The 20,770-nt window shown below is 38.2% G+C and overlaps 1 protein-coding gene across 1 annotated transcript in view; it reads left to right on the top strand.

Moving 5' to 3' along the window:
• Positions 1-13,548, top strand: part of LOC126496742 (ADP-ribose glycohydrolase MACROD2-like) — a 93,952-nt gene extending 80,404 nt beyond the window's left edge. Inside the window, exon 4 of the mRNA XM_050134329.1 lies at positions 13,387-13,548. Within this exon, the coding sequence (XP_049990286.1) occupies positions 13,387-13,514 (128 nt within the window). The 3' untranslated portion in view covers positions 13,515-13,548. The remainder of the gene's footprint in view (positions 1-13,386) is intronic.
• Positions 13,549-20,770: the final 7,222 nt, after the last annotated feature.

Here is a 20,770-nt window from a genome sequence, read left to right as displayed (position 1 = left end):
AATCTGAGAATTGTAGAATCTGATTAGATAGCCTGGCAAGATAGCTGCTTGGTAGCATGGCAGGTTTTGTCTCTGACAGACTTTAGTTTTCTAATTTTTTCATGCTGAGGCCCCCATCTATAAAAGTGAACAGTTAATTTAGAGGATTTTGTCTTCTCCACTATTATTAAAGTGCTGTCAGCCAAATGACATATTCATCTCTCTCTCTATGGTGAGTTTTCAGATCTAGACTCCTCTGAGTGCAGGGGCTATGCTACCCTTTTAGAATTCCCAATGCATTGCATTGTGACCCACATTTGGCCCTTTAAGAGGTGCTTGTGGAATTAGTGAATAAATTGTTTCCAATAATCAGGTCTTTTGATTAAAATGGTACTAAGCAGAATCAGGCAAAGAAGATGATCGATCTACTTTTTTTTATTAGTTTAGCAGAGCTCTCCAATTTTGTATATTTGTTTATTTTTATTGCATTTATGTAGTGTGAATGTGTGTGTGTGAACACGTGTGTACATGTGTATAGGTGCATATGTGGCTTGCAGAGTTAGTTCTCCTTTCTAATACTATGTGGGTGCTGGGGAGTGAACTCACACAAATTCCTTTACTCTGAGTCACTGCATTGGTCCTAATTTATCATCCCTTTTGTTTTTGAGATGAGGTCTCATTATATAGTGTGGACTGGCCTTTTGCTCCTGAGTTCTGGGATTATGGGAATGTGCTACCTTACAAGATGTTTGATCATTTATCATAGTAACATTTTCCATTTTTTTTTCAAGACAGCGTTTCTCTGTAGCTTTGGAGCCTGTCCTGGAACTAGTTCTGTAGGCAAAGCTGGCCTTGAACTCATAGAGATCTGCCTGCTTCTGCCTCCCAAGTGCTGGGATTAAAGGTGCACACCACCATTACCTGGCCATTTTCCATTTTTATTTAATATTTTTTGTAGCATGATTAATATTATAAACATAATAAAAAGGGAAAGATTATTGACTACCTTCTATCATGTATCTTTAAGCAATTGTATTATTTGCATTTCTATGATTAAAGATAAGACCTGATTTATTTTGCCAAGTTTTTACTTAGCATCAACATTTTTTTCATATAGTTTTATGCAGCTCATAATCACAATTTTAAATAGCTAATAGTGTATTTTTTGATTCTCCTTTCCCCAACACCTTACTTTAGTTCTATAGTAAATTTTTATTTGGCTTTTATGTGTCTGCATAGCTTGCCAAGCATCCCTCATTTCTGTTGCGTTTTATGATCTAGTGCTTTGCATATACATTTGCTACATAATCCTTGAATTTTATGAACATTATGACAAGTGAAGTACATCTGAGCATGGATTATACAACCCTGTATCCTGATGCCTGAATCTCTGACAGTCGTATAATAGGCAGTGTGTTTGGAGGGGGTAGATATCATTCTGAGATCTACGGACTGAAGGACAGATGAGGTTTGCTCTCTGGGTTTAATATTTAAAACAGCAGTGCAGACACTGCTAGTTGGAGATATCATGCTCCCTCTGCCTTCCCTAATTCCCCCACTCCAGCCATTTTTTTGAGTTTCTCTCTCTCTCTCTCTCTCTCTCTCTCTCTCTCTCTCTCTCTCTCTCTCTCTCTCTCTCTAGCTTAGGCTATCCTGGAACTCACTCTTGCGTTGGCCTTTTGAATACTATGGTCAGAGATGTGTGCTACCACATCTAGCTCAAACTCTTTTTTAGTGGGAGTCTGTTCTTTCCTGCTACTAGATGGATTCTAGAAATTGAAATCAGTTGATCGGTCTTGGTAGCAGGTACCTTTGTATTCTGAGCCATTTCACCAGATCCCTTTTTATTATGTTTGAGACAAAGTTTTCTTATGTAGACTAAGCTGGTCTTGAATTCACAATCCTTTGCCTTACTTAGTCTTGTACATGCTGAGATTATAGTCATGCCCAGAATGTGCACCCATATTCTTCTGTTTTATATAAATGAGTCTGCTGATCTTTTTTTTAGTTTCTAGAATTTTCTTAAATTAATTTTTTTAAGATGGGGTTTTAGTCTGTAGCCCAGACTATAGAGGAACACACTATGTAGCTCAAGCTGACCTCAAACTGGTGGCGATCCTATTGCTCCAGCCTCCTGAGTCCTGGATTCCAGGTGTGAGCCCCTACTTCAGATTTTAGAATGCAGATGACGGGGCCCTATGTGTAGGACTCTGAAGATATGAGTGTGTGGCCCAAGAATAAGGCTGTTGGGATGATATCACTTTGCAACATGGACCCTGGCTCTGCCACTGCTTAGATAAGGAGAAATAGAGAACAGTCTTCCTTTGGAGAAATTTTAGGATTTCCAGCTCACTAAAGTTCCCCTTCTGATGTTTGAATGGAAAGTAGCACTCGTATACTTTAGCATGTTACCCCAGTGGAGGACAGCATTCTGTAATGCTGCCATCACTCAGCCTTCACCAGGACACCCAGTGAGAAAGCTGTCCTCTAGGCTTTGTGTTTTATCCTACTCTTCTTCCAAATTCTCTGGATGACAAAGCCACTACTGGTCTGAGCTAATGTGGATTCCTGTAAGAGGTGTGTCTATGCAAGAATACATTTTCAGTTTTTCATCCATCAGTTCGATATCAGACTCAAAAGCACTGTTATAACTGCTTGTTATAACTCCATGTTAGTGATCATGGTGGATGCTTCATGTAGTTCTGTAACATTCCTAGACTAATGTTAAAAAAAACCCTAAACAATGAAATCCTTGTAATGATGGATCAGTTGTTCTTTCAACGTATAAATGTTAAGGACCTGCTGCGTGCCTCGCTAGCTTTGCCGCTCATTTGGTCCTTTATGTTAAGAAAATCTTCAGTGTTAGAATTGAAAGTGTATCTATTCATTTTCCTTGCTTGGCTTAAAAAGGAGCCTTGGGTTCTAGATAAGTAAAAACTAGCAGTTCTGATGAATTTGAGACATTATTTTGATTTTAATGATATAAATGTATGATATATTATTCAAATATGGCATCATTTCTATTAGAGCTTAATATCAGCATGGAGATAGTGTGAAAATGAGAAAACTCTAATTATGATCCTGTCAGAAGCATGTAGTCATTATGTATAGATTAGCAAGTTAAATGATTCTGTCATATGGTGTCATAATTTTAAACACTGAAAGGAACTGAAAGGTAACCAAGGGCAGATGCTTGATGTAATAGACTGGGAACTATTACTGGGAACTAGAGTATGCAAGCAGCGGATTCAGTAACACATAGTCCATATTTGGCAGAACCTCAGGCCTCCTGACCCTTCAAATTTTCTGAATTCTGTTCTGTGGTAATTCTGTAGGAATGTGATGTGAGTTTCACAATAAGAAATTGAAACCATTGGTGAACCTTTTATCTTTTGAAGTCTATGACTTTATGGTAACTAGAAACTTAAATCACAGCATTATATTTTGTTTAAGTTGGAATGTTTGAAAACCTTGAAAATGTGCTGTTACTGAGTAACTTTGGCTTGCTACTGCAAAAAGAAAGGATGTAAGTTTGCAGATACTTTTCGTTCTGCTAACTATTAGGTTTTCTATAATGTGATTATAGGCTTCTCCACCAATGCAGTAAGCCAGATCAGGCCTAATAAAAGAGTAAAAGAACAGGTTTATTTGAGCAAAGCAACTTCCAGGTGAGCCCTCCAGTCCCACAGATGGGGCTGAAGAAGTCACACAGCCTAACTAAAGTAGTGAGCTTATGTACCCTGTATGTGAGGGGTGATGACATGTCTGTCCTTCAGAAACTAGGTTTGTGCCCAAGTATGGTCAAAAGTTGATTACGTTAGGCAGGGTCTGGGCTGCCAGTAACTGCAGGGGAGAGGTCACAGCTGCTAAGAATGTGGAACTGGGCTCTTGGCACCTTTTCTTTGTTGGAGATTCTCTGCAAGGGTGGGGTTTGGAGAGAGAGGACTGGGGCTTTTCGAATCAAACATGAGTGAGATGGAGGCTCCAGCTGAACACTGAGCACTAACCCTCTCCCCTGGTGCAGAGGAACTGAGTGTAGGCTTTGTGTTTGCTCACCTGTAGTCATACTTTGTTTGGCTTTTAACTTGCCTGGAGATCAGAGTGTAGAGCTAAGCCACAAGAGGCCAGGTGGTAGCTGCTCACATCTTTAATCATATGATTTAGGAGCCCCATGCCTTTAATCCCAGCACTAGGTAGGTAGAGACAGGAAGGGATATGACTGGGCAGAAAGAGGAATATAAGGTGAGAGGAGACAGGACCTCATTGCAGTCTCAGGATGCAGTTTGAGGAGACAGTCTGAGGACAGAAGCACCCCTTTGGTCTGAGCGTTGATAGAGGTAAAAGGTCTCTCTAGTGGCTGACTGCACTGCTTCTCTGATCCGTCAGCTTTCACCTCCTAATATCTGACTCCAGGTTTTATTCATTAAGACCAATTAGAATCTGCTACACGACACAGATGTTCTACCCCCATGCTACATTCTTAGCCTCCCCCACAAATGCTTTGGAAGAGACATTAATATCTTTTAATAAAGAAGTATGGATCTTTTAGTTGTATAATCTTAGTTGTTAAATTGCTTTAATTGTATGTTTTAAGTATATACTTGTATTTTTCACTTCTTTTACATTGAAAATCTGCAAATGGTATCACAATTACTTCAATTACTGCCTGTTTCAAAGTTTGATTTCATTGTAATTCAGAGACATGAATGAATCCTTTCCCCCTTTCATTTCTCTCTGTTGTATAAATGACATATTTTCTATGATATAAATATTGTTACTTAGACCATTTCGGATTAGTCTGTCTTCAGTAACTTGATAAGGTTATATCTATGTTGTTTTTGTCTCCTTTTAGAAATTTTGCGAGTGATATAACGATGTTCATGCTCGCAATTACAGTAGTATTTTGCATTTGGCTTATTTGTGTTTCTTTCATTTAACTATCTAGTGAAAACAACGTATCTGTTCTAAGTCTTGGGTTTCTTATATTTAACATGGAGACAGAAAGAGTCTTAGAGCTGGTGTTCAGATCAAGTCTGACCAAGCAGTTACCTAAGGCACAGGCTTTATGAACAGTGGCTGTAGAGACACTGTTCCTAGTAAAAGCTTAAAGAGGGGTTTTGAAACATTATTCTTGGTGCCTTCCATCCCATCCAGCCCATTTACCTGCCCCCATCAATCTTCAGTCCCTTTTCCTTATGCCAAAGATATGGAACTACCTCACTGGAAGAGATCTCTTCCAAAGTCTTCAGAGGTGAACCTCTCAGAGAATGTTTGTTTCCTCCTGTGAAAAAAACCTGAGGTGAGCTGTTCATGTGTGAAGGATGCTAGGACACATATTGGGAATTTCCCTTCTGGCACTTTCTTGGATCCTGGGAGTAGCACAGTCTTGGGCAGAACAAATGCATAGGTGGTATTTATGTAGAAATTATGTACAACTATTTAATAATTCAATCTGTTCATTTCACCTCTGTCATTTCAGCTTGTCCATCTTAGGTTCTTGAAGTGGCAGCTCCTATGTGATTTTGGCAATGATCTTTCTTTCCGAGCTCAGCTTTTCTTGATCAAAGAAACTTCACTGTTGCTAGTGCTCCAGCATCCTTGACACCAGCTGCATGCTCCCTGTCATTGTCATCACCTCTTACAGCTGGGCAATATTTCAGTTTCCTCAGATACCATTCTACTGAAAGTTTTCTAAAGCAGTAGGATTAAAAAAAAAAACAAGCATCTGAATCTAAAGGTTTCAAGAAGTAATCATCAGTGGTTAAGAATGGTAACATCTCCAGCGCTGACTGCGTTCCAGTCTGATCAGTGGTGGTGGGGATTTGTGGCAGGTCTATGGTTAAGCCAAGAGAGGGAAAAAGGGGAGATGAGGAAGAAAAGGAAGCTGTAAAGAGGACTTTGTCTTAGTTTGCTTCTATTGTTGTGATTGACACCATAGCCAAAACCATTTTAGGGAAGAAAGGAATTGTTTCAGCTTACAGTTTATGGTCCATCATGAGGGGGAATCAGGGTGGGAACTCAAGCAGGAGGCAGAAACTACAGTGGAGGTCATTTAGAACCATTGCTTGCTGGTTCATTCCTCATGACCTTCTCAGTCTGCTTTCTTATGCTCCAAGGACCACTTGCAAAGGGTGGCATCACCCATAGTGAGCTGGGTCCTACCATATCAATCATTAATCAAGAAACTGCCCCCACAGGCCAGTCTTATTGAGGCATTTTCTCTGTTGAGATTTCCCTTTCCCAGGTGGCCTTAGCTTGCGTCAAGTTGGAGAAAACCTAAACCAGCACAGCTGTATAACCCGAGAAACAAAATGCTGTCTGCGGCTGGCAGTGGTAAATTTGCCTCGAATTTGTTACAGATTAGCAGTGGCCTTAGGGATGCATACATTTCTACAGTGTGGCGTTTTTAAGACAACTTCTCCCTTCCCATAGAACTTTAATTTTCTTTCTTACTTATTACTTCTACACTTATATAATTTTGAGAGAAAACAAGAGATAAGTGGTAGTTACGTTTTTTGTTGGTTTGTTTTCTTTTTGTTTTGTATCTTGCTTTTGTTTTTCCGGAACCCAAACAACAATCCTTAGAGAATTATCTTTTTCTACTCTTTGTACAAATTGAACATGAATTTCATTTGAGGCCTTTTGCATATATAACTGAAATATGGCCACAACAGAACATTTTGTTGAATGTTTCTTGGGCTGAGTATCAAACTGTTTTTGCACTTTTTTTTTAATTAATTGAATTGTAAGTTCATTACTTTATGGCATGGCCATTTTAGAAGTAATATGTAGTAAAGTTATTTCCTATTCTATTACTCATTCATGAAGACCAAGCATCCAGTGGGGATATAATTAGTTAATGTGCTCCTCTTTTACTACTTATGTCTTATATTTCAGCATTAGTTCTATTGACTTACTCAAGAATCTCTATTCTTATTCTTGTTCCTATGTTTTCATATTTAAAAATTCCATTGACCAATTATTGAATGTTAGGAATGTTTTTTGTGAGCCTTAGAACTAAAAAAGTGTGTGTGTGTGTGTGTATTATACTCACACCATAACCAGACATCATTTGATACTTCTGCATATACACTTGGGTGATAAAGAGGATTGGTGGTAGAATAGTAAGTGCTGGGGTAAAACAACAACAACAATAAACAAAATAATTGACATATTTTAGCTGAAAAGTGATGTTATTATGGATGTGAGACTGTTACTATATGAACACCATTCAACTGGGTCACTGACATCTAGCAAGAGGTAGGTTTCCTTATCTTAGTAGAGATGGCTCAAATTGGGCCAGAAGAAAGCAGTAAATGTAGGTGGCACAAACAAAGGGGAAAGATTTTACTCTGAGTCTTAAATCAGGAAAATACTTACATTTACAGTTGGTTAAGTCATGTATTCTTACTATTTTGATAGCCTAAAATGAAATAATGCTATTTTTGAAGTTCATGACTAATGCATTAGCAGGGGTTCTTAGCTGTTTCCCTATAGAGAGTACGATGGTCTATGTCATGCATTTTCATGTTAGCCAAATAGGAAAAAATGGATACATCAAGTTTGGAGATGATTATAGATACTTTAGGTAAGTGGAACATTCGTTCTTCACAATTTTATTTAGTTTCAGTTATGTGTATTCCTACTGGTTTTAATGTGCAGCACTTGTATGCAGGTGCCTGCAGAGGCCAGAAGAGGACATTAGGTTCTCTGGAACTATTGGCCATGAGCCACTAAATATGGGTTCTTTTCAAGAGCAGCAAGTGCTCTTAGCTGCTGTGCCATGTCTCTAGCCCCAAGCAGAATCTTATTAATGTAAAATTTTCTTTAAAGAACTAAATGTTTAAATTTTATCTTCAAAATCTGTAAATATGGGAACCTTGAAAAAATGTGACAGTTTTAATGTTTCCATATTAGTATTTATGGCTTACTTCAAATGTATACTGTTTCTTTGGGCAGGACATAAGAGTTGCTTTCATAAGCATATATATGGCTTTTAAAATCTAAGCAGAGACACATTGGAGATGAAACTTTTAAAAATTTTTCTTGTTTAAAATAAACACATTTTAGGATCTTCTTATTTTAGAAATCAGTCAAATAGCAAAAGTACCTAAATGCACTCTCTCTAAGGAAGCTAGATTAGTTTGTGTGTATATTTATGTAAGTTACATGATATTTGCTTATGAGGAGTCATTCAAGTGCAGATTTTCAAGAAGTAGTACAGTTTTCTGCAACATTTCTGTCTCAGTGATTTGGTCTAATGAAACTGGATGTATTTAACTTCAAGCCCAGTTAGTTTTTGATTATTCATACTCAGAAGGAAAACATTATATGTAGCATCCTAAGAGCTTGTTGAACCAAAGCTTAGTTCTTTGCATGTGAGGTCTCTTGTCACTACATTTGGATAGGTGTACACTTCATGTTCTTTGATTTTATTGACAGCTTTTTAATATTAAGTCAATGTTGAAATGTATTTTGTTGACTTCAGGTGTGTGTATATGTGCATGTGATTTTATATTTTTGGAGTTTTCTTCTCTTAAGTCATAGAGCCTTTTATGAGACCCCTTGTTTGTCAGTTATGGCTGTCATAAGAAACAACTCATTCGAGGGGGGGGGAGAGATAGCTTAAAAGTTAAGAGCACTTGTTGTTTTAGAGAAAACTTGGGTTCAGTTCCCAGAACTCACATGGTGGTTCACAACTATCCGCAACTCCAGTTCCAAGGGATCCAGAACCTCTTCTAGCCTCTGGAGGTACCAGGCATATGCATAGTGCAAGCATACATGCAGGCAAAACATTCATACATAGAAAACACATAATATTAAAAAATAGAAACAACTCATTCAGTAGATAAATTCCAGCCAATAGTTAATGTTCTTTGAAGAGCATAAAAACACATTTATTAATTAGGACTCTGTTTACATTTTACTTTTAGAAGGATAAATTGTGAGGATGAGATAATGGGTCAGTAGGTAAAATGATTGCTATGAAAATATCAATAGAATTAGAGTTTGGATCCCCAACACCAGTGTAAAAAGCTAGGCAAGGTGTATCTATATCCCAGATCTGATGAAGTGGAGATGTGCAGGTCCTAGGAACTTCCTGAACAAACAGTAAGAGTAAGTTTCAGAGTCAGCAGATTCCATATATACAAACTTGTATATATGTGTATATATGGAAGATACCTAATATATAATATATATAATGGAAGACAATACACACACATACCTATGTGGATTTCTGCCTTCACATGCTTGGACAGGCAAGTGCAGTCCCTCACATGTACAGCGCATGCTTATACTACACATACAGACAGAAAATAGTTTCAAGCAAGGTGATTATATTAGTTATGGCTCTTCAGATGATCAGAGTTAGTATATGTATATCTGTGGATTCACCATAAGGAACTGGCTCATGTGATTATGGAGGCTGATGGGTTTCAAGATCTGTGGCTGGCAGGCTAGGAGATACTGGAGAGCCCTTGGTATGATTCTAGTCCAAAGGGTAGTAGGCTTGAGAGCCAGGAAGAGCTCATGTTTAAGTTTGAATCTAAAGGCAATCAGGTAAGACTCTGCCTCTTATTTTAGGGAAGCTAGTCTTTTCGTTCTACTCAAGCTTCAGCTGATTGGTTTAGGGAGAACAGTCTGTCTGCCTTACTTGTTCTATTGGTGTCAATGCTAACATCATCTAAGAGCATCTTCACAGAAACACCGAGAACAATTGTTGACCAAATTTTAGGGTGCCTCGTGGCCTCATCAGGTTGACATATAAAATTACCTATAACTGTTATCTACTTAAAAATTCTTAGTTTCACAGTTTACATGAACCTATGCTGTTGCAGTCTTTGATAATTAATGTTATCAATGATGAAAAATCATTATGGCTCCAATACAAATACTAAGCAAACTCTGATTATTTATAAATTTATAAATACACCCTTGATCTGAAATTCCAAAATTCAAACTTATCTAAATCCTAAAAGTTTTTGAGTACTGAGATGATACACTAAAATTATTTTGACAATATAATAAATATAAGACAGATGTGAAATATAAATGCATTTTATGCATAGATTTTGGTTCCATTTCCAATGATACCCCATTATGTGTAAAAAATATTCCAGAGTCTGAAAAAAACATTCCAACCCTTCTGAAAAATTTTTAGTTCTAAGCATTCAGATAACGAACAATGCCGGGTGTTAGTGTAGACCGCAGAGGTGATGCGGCAGTCAAGATAAAGCTACCCTCCTGTAACCTGTACTCCAATGGCAATGACAGATCATCTACATGAGATGAAGATATGATACAGTATCATAATAGCAAGAACTGTGGAGAAGTTGAAGGTGGTGGGAGGCACTGGAGTTGCTGAATGGTGAATGAAGTGGAGACATACTACCTCACAGTTAAGCTGTGTTAATATAAATTTAAAATAAAAATAATACTTTAAAAATACTTAGTACCATTACATTGACATTTTTTTTCCTCTCCCATCATGTTTTACTCTATCCTAGGTCTCTGGGCCATTCAATCTTTGGGTCATGACATTCTAGGCCTTGTCAAGAATGGGCTCACTCTTGTGGCTTAGATCTCAGGCTGGACCAGTCATTGGCTGGCCATTCCCACAATCTCTGCACCACTGTTACCTCATCACATCCCATAAGCAGGACAGACTGTAGGTCAAAAGTTGTGTGACTAGGCTGGTGTTGCAATCCGTCCACTGGAAGTTTTCCTGGTCATAGGAGATGGACAGTTCAGGCTACGTATCCACTATTACAGGGGTTAGCTGTGGTGATCTTTGTAGGTTCCGAGGAGGGTCCCTTGCACTAGGTTTCTACCTGACTGCTACATGTCCCCCTCCCAGTCATCCCTTTCAATACTCCCCTACTCCATCTGCCTCAACCCGATCCCTCATGTTTCTTTCTTCACCCGCCTACAGTCCCATGAGATTTCTTCTATTTCCCCTTCCCAGGGAGATTCATGTGTTTCTCTCTTGGGCCCTCCGTATTCCCTAGCCTCTCTGGGTCTGTGGATTAAAGCATGGTTATCCCTCACATCTAATATCCACTTATGAGTAAGTACATGCCATGTTTGTCTTTCTGGGTCTGACTTACCTCACTCAGGATGCTTTTTATATTCATAGATTAGTGCGTACTCCAATTGTCTACAGAGAACCTTCATCCAATAACTGATGGAAACAGATACAGAGACCTGTTGAAATAAGTGCGGTGGGGCTGCGTCCCCAGCACCTCCGCCGCCAGCTAGCTTATGCCCCGAAATAATTACACAGACACTATATTCTTTTAAACACTGCTTGGCCTGTTTCTATCTAGCCTCTTCTAGGCTAATTCTTACATTATTAATTTAGCCCATTTCTAATCATCTGTGTAAGCACCCCAAGGTGCGCTTACCGGGAAGATTCTAGCCTACGTCCATCCTGGGTCGGAGCTTTCTGGGAGAGCGGAGCCTGGCGTCTCTGCTCTAGAAAGCAGAGCTGTCGAGCCTGAGCTCACTTCCTCTTCCTCCCAGCATCCTATTCTGTTTACTCCTCCCACCTATGTTTTAACCTATCAGGGCCAAGGAGTTTCTTTATTGCTTAACCAATGAAATCAACAGATTGATATATGACACTCCCACATCAGAGACCCAAAGCCAAAAAGTTAGGCCAAACTCAGGGAATCCTGCTAAAGAGAGGGAGGAAGGATTGTAGGAGCCAGAGGGACCAAGGGCATCATAAGAAAATCACTGAAACAACTAATCTGGGTTCACAGCATCTCACAGAGACTGAACCTGCATGGACCGACCTGGGCCCTCTGGTGTCTATGTTAGTCTGCTTGTGGGACTCCTAACAATGGGAGCAGAGGCTGCACTTTTGGGAACCTGTTCCCCATACTGGGTTGCCTTGCCCAGCATTAATACAAGGAGAAGTGCTTAGTATTACATCAACTTGATATACCATGTTTTTGTTTATGCCCTCGGCAGGCCTGTCTCTTTTTGGACAGAAGCAGAGGAGGAATGGATAGTGCGCATCAGAGGAGAGGTGGGGGAGGGAATGGGAGGAGAGGAAGGAGAGGAAACTCTGATTGGAATGTAAAATAAATAGTTAATTAAAGAAAACTACTTATTACCAGCTTGCATCCTATAATGCCAGACAAACCCTAACTCTTACAGTATGCCTTTCTTTATAAAGCAAGGGGGTTGTTACTTGTAGAAAGTAAGTTTTGCCAGCAGATACATTTTCCAGAAATAATCAGGTACCATTCAAAGGCCTAGACCCTCTCATTCTTTCACAGTGAAATATTTAGCCTGATGTTAATAAAAGCATGAGTAACATGTCGAAGATCATCAGTATTATAGCTATTTTTCTATTTATTTGAAACATAGTAAGGAAAATAGTACAATTTTGAAATTCAGTGGCACAAGATAGACTGCTATTAATTCTTTGACTTCGATCTCTTCTCTTTTTGTATGAAGGCTCTATATATACTGTGTAGACATCTAATGGCTTCATTGTAGCAATAGATTGTTCTCACATGTTTTCATGAGGTAGGACATTCCTCTCCATGCATTTGGGCTCTCTATTATGTATTCTATTGCTGTTTCCAAATGACTTCAATATAGGCGGAACCAGTTTAACTTTCCAAAATTCCCCTCCTTCTTTCCTTAGTGTTGGTCTGGTCAGAAGTGTAGATAGGATAGTCCGGAACCTTATGGTATCCTGCCTGAAGGGAGGGGAGAAGTCAAAAGCATGCCCGTTAAGTCTGGAGGGCAAGTTGGAAGCTAAACCACTTGTGTTCAGCTTTAATGATATTAAAGTCTTGACCTCATTGTCCTCCAGTTCAAGTTTATTCCATCTATATATTTTATCATGTAACATGCTGGGTCTTGCTGTCTTGGCTTAGAATCTCTACTTTGTAATAAAGTGAGCTCTGAGGGCTTCTGCCTCTGACTACTTTCTCATTGGCAAATTTCCTCTGGACTGTGTGGGCACCTGGCCCTGCTCCTAGAGAGTTGCCAAGCATTAGTCTGTGCCAAGATCTCTGTTTATTAAATTTCTGAATTCTTTGCTCAATATAGTAGTGGGAGCAGTCCCAACCTTGTGTTTCTTACAATTTATGATAGTGTGAAAGTCATAAAATTTAGCAGAAACTTACAGTTTTACAATTTGGTGTTTTCCAGAACTACCAGTATGTGGTATAGTACTTCTCTCTATCACTGGCAGCTGCAGTGAGATGAAGGTTTCAGACATCTACACAAGCACAAATAAAAAATACCAGAGAGTCCACAGTGTGGTTAAGATACAGTGTTTGGTAGGGTAGGTTTATTAGGTCCATTTTGGGTTTATAGTATATCATTTATTCTGACATGAGTTCTCTGTAGATCAAAGAGTGTCTGTCATGATGTACCATGCAGGACTCCCTTTCATGAAGTCTTTGGCTCCACTGATGGGAATACAGCATGAGTGGCTGACTCAGCCAAGATTCAGCATGGTGAGTATAACCTCTTTCCCAGTTAGGCCCACTACTATGATTGTTATATGACTATTATGGCCTGACCATTTGGGCCTGACTAGTGACAACTATGAAGGACATGCTAGACCCAGCATTCCCATGGAATTACCCAGGAATTTTTCTAGATGTGTGTCAGTTTGACTTTTTCTATTTTAAGACTTGCTGCCTTCCCTTCCCTTTCCGTAGGTTTCATCTGAAAGTTAATCCTAAATTAACATTTTGCAAGCTCAACTAGTAAAGAGGTCTGCTTTCCTGAGAACCCAGTGTTGGCTGTGAAGTTTTCTGAGCGTAGACCTTATTTATGATCTATTATGATAATAGTTTAACAATATTTGACAGCCTATTTTATATCAAGCCTGAGTTTGGGTTTGGGAGAACCTTATACATTGATATGTACCTTAATTTTCTCAATAATAATCCAGAAATAGACTTTTGACTTTAAAACATATGTTGGAAGTTGCTCAAGAGATATTTTCCCTAAACACTTTGTTCTTATTATCTCCCTGAGGGAAATATGCTCTTTTTGCAGCAGCTCTTCATGCTCCACATATTCCAGCAGTTCAGTAGCTTCAATCATATTTAACTAGAGTCTGGTCAGCAGCAGCCTTTTTTTTTCATTTATGAGGAGAAATTTTGACAGAAATTCCTATCAATAAGTAGAGATTTTAAAATGACCTTCATCCTGTAAAATGGAGAAATAATTTTATAACTTATTCTATTGAAGCTCTTTTCATTAAATAGGAAAGAAATATAAAATTCCAGTGGGAACAAGAGTAATAGTTATGTATAAGATGAATGGAGGGGTTTGTGGTGGTTTGAAAGAAAATGTCCGCCTAAGGGAGTGGCACTATTAGGAGGTGTGGCCTTGTTGGAGGAAGTGTGTCATTGTGGTCTCTTTTGTTCAAGCTTGCTCAGTGTGACTCTGAGTCCACTTCCTGTTGCCTCCTGATCAGAACATAGCTAGCACCATATCTGCCTGCACGTGCCGTCCATGTTCTTGGTCATGATGACAATGAACTGAACCTCTTAAACTGTAAGCAAGCCACCCCAATTCAATGTTTTTCTTACAAGAGTTGCCATAGCCCTGGTGTCTCTTACCATCAATAGAAAGCCTAACTAAGACTGTGTTTTATCATTTCATTGTTTCACATGATAAAAAATAATGTGCTATAAACTTTCATTTACTATATTACTGATATTATTCATGATTTATCTATATTCTTTCTTTATTGAGAAAGATATGAATTATTTTATAACTTATGATTCATATACATCATTAGTACTTCTCATATCTAATTCAAAGAGATTATAAGTAAAGAAAATACACACTCAAATGTGTCATTGACACAGAAATATGGGGGCTAAAGAATATGATTAAAATGAACAAAATGCCTTGGGAGTACCAATACCAGATTTAATGACACTCAACAGTCTCTGAAGAGAATTCACAAGAAAATGACTATTCAAAGGAAAAAAGAGAATAGAAATGGCAGATGCCCATGGGACATTGGTTGCAACATCAGAAGAACTATCCTTTACATTATGAGAGTTTTAGGAGGAGTAAGGTGTCATTCCTCTAAAACTAGGGTAAAAGCTTATTTAGAGAAATAATGGCTGAAAAATTTCCAAATCTGAGGATAAAAATTGGACATGAGATCCATGAAAATTAAAGATCTTCAGTCAGATCCTACCCAAAGATCTCACCAAGATGTATTATAGCAAAATTATTAAAATTAGAATCAAAAAATTTAAAGAGGTCTTTTTAAGCCTCAAGACAGAGACACAGAAGACTATTGGTTTATGTTTTTCAGCAGAAAACTTGTAGGAGTGTGATGGTTTATTAGAGTGCTGAGAGAAAAATAGTATCAACCAAGAATATTCAGAACAGATGTCACTCAGAAGTGATGGAAAGATGAAGAATTTCTCAATCAAAGAAACATTAGGTACTTAAAAATTTGCTAGCGGGAAGTCTTCCAGAGGAAATGAATGGATGCCAGTTTATAAGATATAAATGCATATAGATGCATAAGGCTCACAGAAATGCAGTTCAATTTAGAGTGTTCTAATGCTGTAATGTTGGTATGTAAATCACTTATTAGTTTAGCATAAAAGTTAAGAGGCAAACATTTTTAAATAACTGTCACTACAGCAATTTGTTAATGAGTAAGCAACATAAAATATGTGTTAATTGTGACATTAAAAGTGGCAGGGGTAAATTTTTTGTGCACGTTTTGTCAGAAACATAGATCAACACCTCTTTGGCTTTTTTGCAATGTCACAATTTTTTGAACAACCAATAAAGTTACAAACTACATTACTTTCTTTGGTTGTAATTTAGTTGTAATTCAGTTATAAATCAGATAATCCTGATTTCCCTTGATAGCTGCTGTTGACAAACACAGGTTCTTATTCTGATATTAATTACTAATAACATTGTCAGATGATGCATTAACATTTCACACATTAATATACAAAGGATATTAAAAAGGAAGCGAAACAAGAAGGTATTCTAAGAGGTAAAATATTCCATCTTACAAGGAAGCTCATTAAAATAATAAGTAACCGACTCAAAGTCTTCAGGAAGTCCCTGAAACTGACCAGATCCCAAGCATATATAAGTAGTAAAGTCTTCTGAGAGATACTTTCAGAAGGGTGCTTGGTAGAAACAGGGACCACCTGAGATTCCTGAAATAGGCACAGACCAACTAACTACCTGGAGAGGACTCTCTCCAACCTGTTTAGCTGTCTACAGGTATATATAATACTCCCAAGTTTCCAGCTTTGTCAGCTGTCACTCATACTGGGACGAGTTTTATTTATATAGCTGTGTTTGTATTGTTTCTGCCTTTTAAATACACCCTTACTTATGTTCCTGTAAGTATAACCCCAGTAAAATTCATTGGTTCATCAGTGTTGACATTGGTGGTAGCTGTACTCTGGTCTGTCATTCATTCCCTATCTGGGATGTGTAAACAAATTCACATTGACTGAGATGTCACCTACATTTTTGGACATTCGCTTACTTTGTTCCCAGTTGGCAGTCCTTTTTGGGGGCAGGCATGGAGGTGTGGCCTTGAGGGAGGAAATATGTCATAGGAGTGGATTCTGAGAATTTAAACAGGTGCTCTCTCTGTTTCCTGTTTACAGTATGAGATGTGAGCACTCAGCTGTTTCTGCAGCCATATCTGGTGTTTGCTGCCATGTGTCCCCACTATGATGAACTCTTATCCCTCTGAAACTGCAAACTAGATGAACCCATCCTTCTCTAAGTTGGCCTTGGTGATGGTATATTATCACACAACAGGAACCCTGACTAAGACAATATCTCCCTAGGAGTAGTGTCACATACATAACATTTGGATTTAGCATACTTCACAGTTCCAGGTGAGAGCATTCCATCTGGTATGATTGATAGGCACACACATCTGTTTTTTTTTTTTTTTTACGTGATTTGGTGTATTTTCCAGTGTCATTATTTGTTGGCATAAATAGGTGATCAGTTTGTGCTGGCAGTGTGCTGGCAGATGGTGGTTACTCACTTGCATAAACAAGATGTGCGGAGTCATTCTCTCTTGGCACTTATACTCCTAGTGGAATAACTCTGGTCAAAGCTATTGCTTTATAAAATGAAATCGTTCTTGGTTAGTCTGAAAGTTAGTCTATGCTATTCCACACAACATAGAGAAGTCCCACCCTTGTTTGTAAAACTGTAATGCTTTCGCTTGTAATCAAAGTTAAACTATTATTTTCAAATTTATTACTATGGGCAATAATTTTTGTAAACCTCTTGGGAAGTAGGCACCAAAAGGTCTGAGGTCATTACATAAATGATAAAGGAGTCAAAACTTCCCCTGCAGAAAATCATCACATCAGAAAGGGAAACAAAATAGGTTTTTAATTATAAAATGAATAAATTTGGAGATGTAATTATCATACTATAATGTAGTGACTATGATAATCTTTGTTTTTCAACTTGACTGGATGCAAGGATTGGGTAAAGGATGCCTCTAGATATATGTCTTTGATGGCATTCTCCAAAATGATTATGTCAGATTAGGACTCTGACCTAATCAGTGGATTATCCTAATGAATTAGTAGTATGGCAGCATTATTGAAAAGTGGTTAAAAAGTAGAGGGTATGGTGTGGTGTCACTGGAAGAAGTAGGTCCCTGGCTCCTTCCTGTGTCCTCCTTTCCCTGTTCCTTGACTGCCATGATGTGACTGCTCTTCCCTGCCATGCCTTCCTGCCATGATGGGCAGACACATGAACCCAAATAAATTCTTTTTTGAAGTTGTTTTATTTATTTTGTTATCTAACTAATGTGACAACTGTAGATGAAAATATTATATTCTGCNGTTTTGTGTTTAGTGCCGGAGGATCAAAGCCAAGACCTCTGTGTGCTAGGGAAGCTGGATCTCCAGCCCAAGAGACTCTATCGTGTCTTTCCATCATGGACCAATACCCAAAAGTTAGCGCACAATGTGGATATGCTAACCAGCTGATTATAGTAGTTATTTCATAATGTGTAGTGTACTAAAGCCCTTAAACATATACTAGTATTAAATTATGAACATGTTCTATACAAATATATAGAATTTATATTTATTTGTCACTATTACCCAGTATATATAGTATATATTGAAAATAATACTTTTTTTTTTTTTGGTTTTACGAGACAGGGTTTCTCTGTAGCTTTGGAGCCTGTCCTGGAACTAGCTCTTGTTGACCAGGCTGGCCTCGAACTCACAGAGATCTGCCTGCCTCTTCCTCCTGAGTGCTGGGATTAAGAGTGTGCCACCACCGCCCAGCTGAAAATGATACTTTTAAATTTTCTGAAGTAAATATGAGTAGTCTACTTTTGAAATAAACAAGAAATTTCTTTTACTTCTCTTCAAAAAAAGTATTTTTCCAATAAAATAGAGCAAGAAAGAAAATATCTCATACAGTCAATGATTCCATGAAACCATTCATGGTAAATCCAGAATGTTAATGTTTAGACTACTAGTAGATTTGAATATAATATTTAACGATGGTAGAAGGTAATATGTCAATCATTACTTTGTGTCTTTGCCCTATTGATAAATTGTCACCAAGTTAATGCTTTTATAAAGTCTAAGGCTGTAGTATTCTGAGGTTCTATCATAAGTAAAACCAAATCTGCAAAGTAGAGGAAAAATATTTTGCAATAGAGAAATATACTATGTCTTAAACATACATTTGTTGCTTGCAAGGAAAAAATTAGTATTTACATTTTAACATTTACGAAAAACACTAAAATGAAAGCCTTTAAAATTTAAATCGGCATTTTCTTTTATTAGTTGTGTAAGCAAATGCCTGGAAATATAATAAAAATCCCAAAATAATATTTTTCTTCAACTTAGCATAGAATTTGTTCTAGTTATTCAGTTCAGCTGGAGAGAAGCAGATTCCCTATTATGCAATGCTGAGGCCCTAAATTATAGTTGATAATAGACCTTGATGATAGACTTCCTGTATTTTCAATATTCCTTTATCTTTTGACCATTATTATAAAATATCTGCTTTTTTTACTGCAGAGGGTGTTGCTGATAGATGGATGACTTCTAGACAGTCCTTGGAAGGGGAGCTGCATGGCTTTTCTTCTGCTTAAATCCTGAGCATGGTCAGGTAGAATGCACCCATTAAAAGTTCTCTATTTTCTGATCAATCATCAATAGTCTTGGCCAGGATAGGAAGCTGGTGGGATCCTTCACTTTCCTGGTCCTTATCATCCACTTTCCATTCTATGTTAGAGAACAAAGAAATTTGAACATGCTCTGCTTGGATGGACCTCTGGCCTTTCTGCTTTCTACCACACAAGTAGGAAGATAACTTTTTTTTTAGTTAGTGTTGTGTATAAGGTGGGTTTTGTTTTAGGCTAAATGTAACACTATGTGATTCCAGCAATGATTTCTGGTGAAAATGGAATTTTCTATCTATCTATTGAGTTGTCTAGGACAGAGAAATAGAATATTCTCTCACTACACAGATACTTTAATTTCTCATTTATCCATGAGCCTTTGGCAGTCCTTTAGCTGTGATACTTCAGGTTCCTCTTCCAGGAAATAAGGCCAAAGACTAGGGATGCAGCTTCATTGGGAGAAGCACTTGTCTAGCATTCAGGTAGCTTTCATTTTTGAACCCCAGCACTGTATAAACCACTTTTGGTGGCTCAAGTCTACAATACCAGCACTTAGGATGGGGGCGTGATGAGTGATGTTCAGGGTCATTCTTGGCTACATCCTTGGCAAATCGGAGACCAGCTTTGTCTAAAGGAGATGCTGTCTTCTCATAATCAAAACCAAGAGGACCAGATGAGTAAACCCAATAATATCTGTAATTCACTAAGGTTTTGGGGGTCAATAATATCTGGGTTTGAATCCTGAATCTTGGCTGTGCCCTCTCCATCTCCTCTTTTTATCTTGGCACAGGGGACCAAACACAAGACCTCACAAAGTTCAGTATGAGCTTCAATTCATAGTTTTGCTTTGAGGCTTAGCATTTGATTTTACTTCATTTGTAAAAGGAGATGATACGTATTTACTAAAATTTGTTATAAAACTTAAAAGAAATTTTCTGTATAAAGAACATGATGGAGGACATTGGAAGCCCTTAACATAATATATTAATATACTCATTTTAAATAAAAAACCCTCTTTAAAGCTTAATCCTATCTTTGCATTAGCCTCATCTATTCATTTGCATAATGAATATGTATAGTGCTTTCTGTGTGCTAGGTTCTGTACCAAGCATGTTTCAAGTATTATCTTTGATTCTTACAGATACTTAAGTGAGGGCCCATTTTCTTAATGTGACATGGAATTAGAAACAATCTAAAAACTTCGCCAAGGCTGGTCTAAGAACCACTGCTTTGTGTTAGGTCCTTTCTGTTTTCCTCTTTGCTGTCTTGGTTCCCGGGAAGATTGAACACTTGTGCAGCTCCCTCTGCTTTTTATTTGATGGCACTTCCGAGCCGCCATCAGGCCAGCCAGAGGTAGCGTGTTTCTGTCACCAGGGTGCGCTGTGATTCCACCAGTCAGAACTCACTGCCAGTGCTGTGAGGCTGCCCGGAATCTCTCCTTGTCTCTGCTGCTGCTTAGCGACCGCAGGTTTTCAGCTTGGAGCTCTCATCACCTGGGCAACTGCCAAAGACCCCCAAGTCGTTTTCTTTCCATGTGATGCACCCGTCCATGCTCACGGCACCCTGCTGTGAAGAAGGGCACTAGTGCATCTTCCCTGGCAGTGACAGCAGCGTGCCTGGGTGTTC

This window comes from Alexandromys fortis, unplaced genomic scaffold (genome assembly GCF_014885135.2).
Source record: "Alexandromys fortis isolate MF-2015 unplaced genomic scaffold, M_Fortis_MF-2015_v1.1 scaffold_6, whole genome shotgun sequence".
NCBI lineage: Eukaryota > Metazoa > Chordata > Mammalia > Rodentia > Cricetidae > Alexandromys > Alexandromys fortis.
Note: the sequence above shows the minus strand (reverse complement) of the source record. Positions and strands in the feature narration are given on the sequence as shown.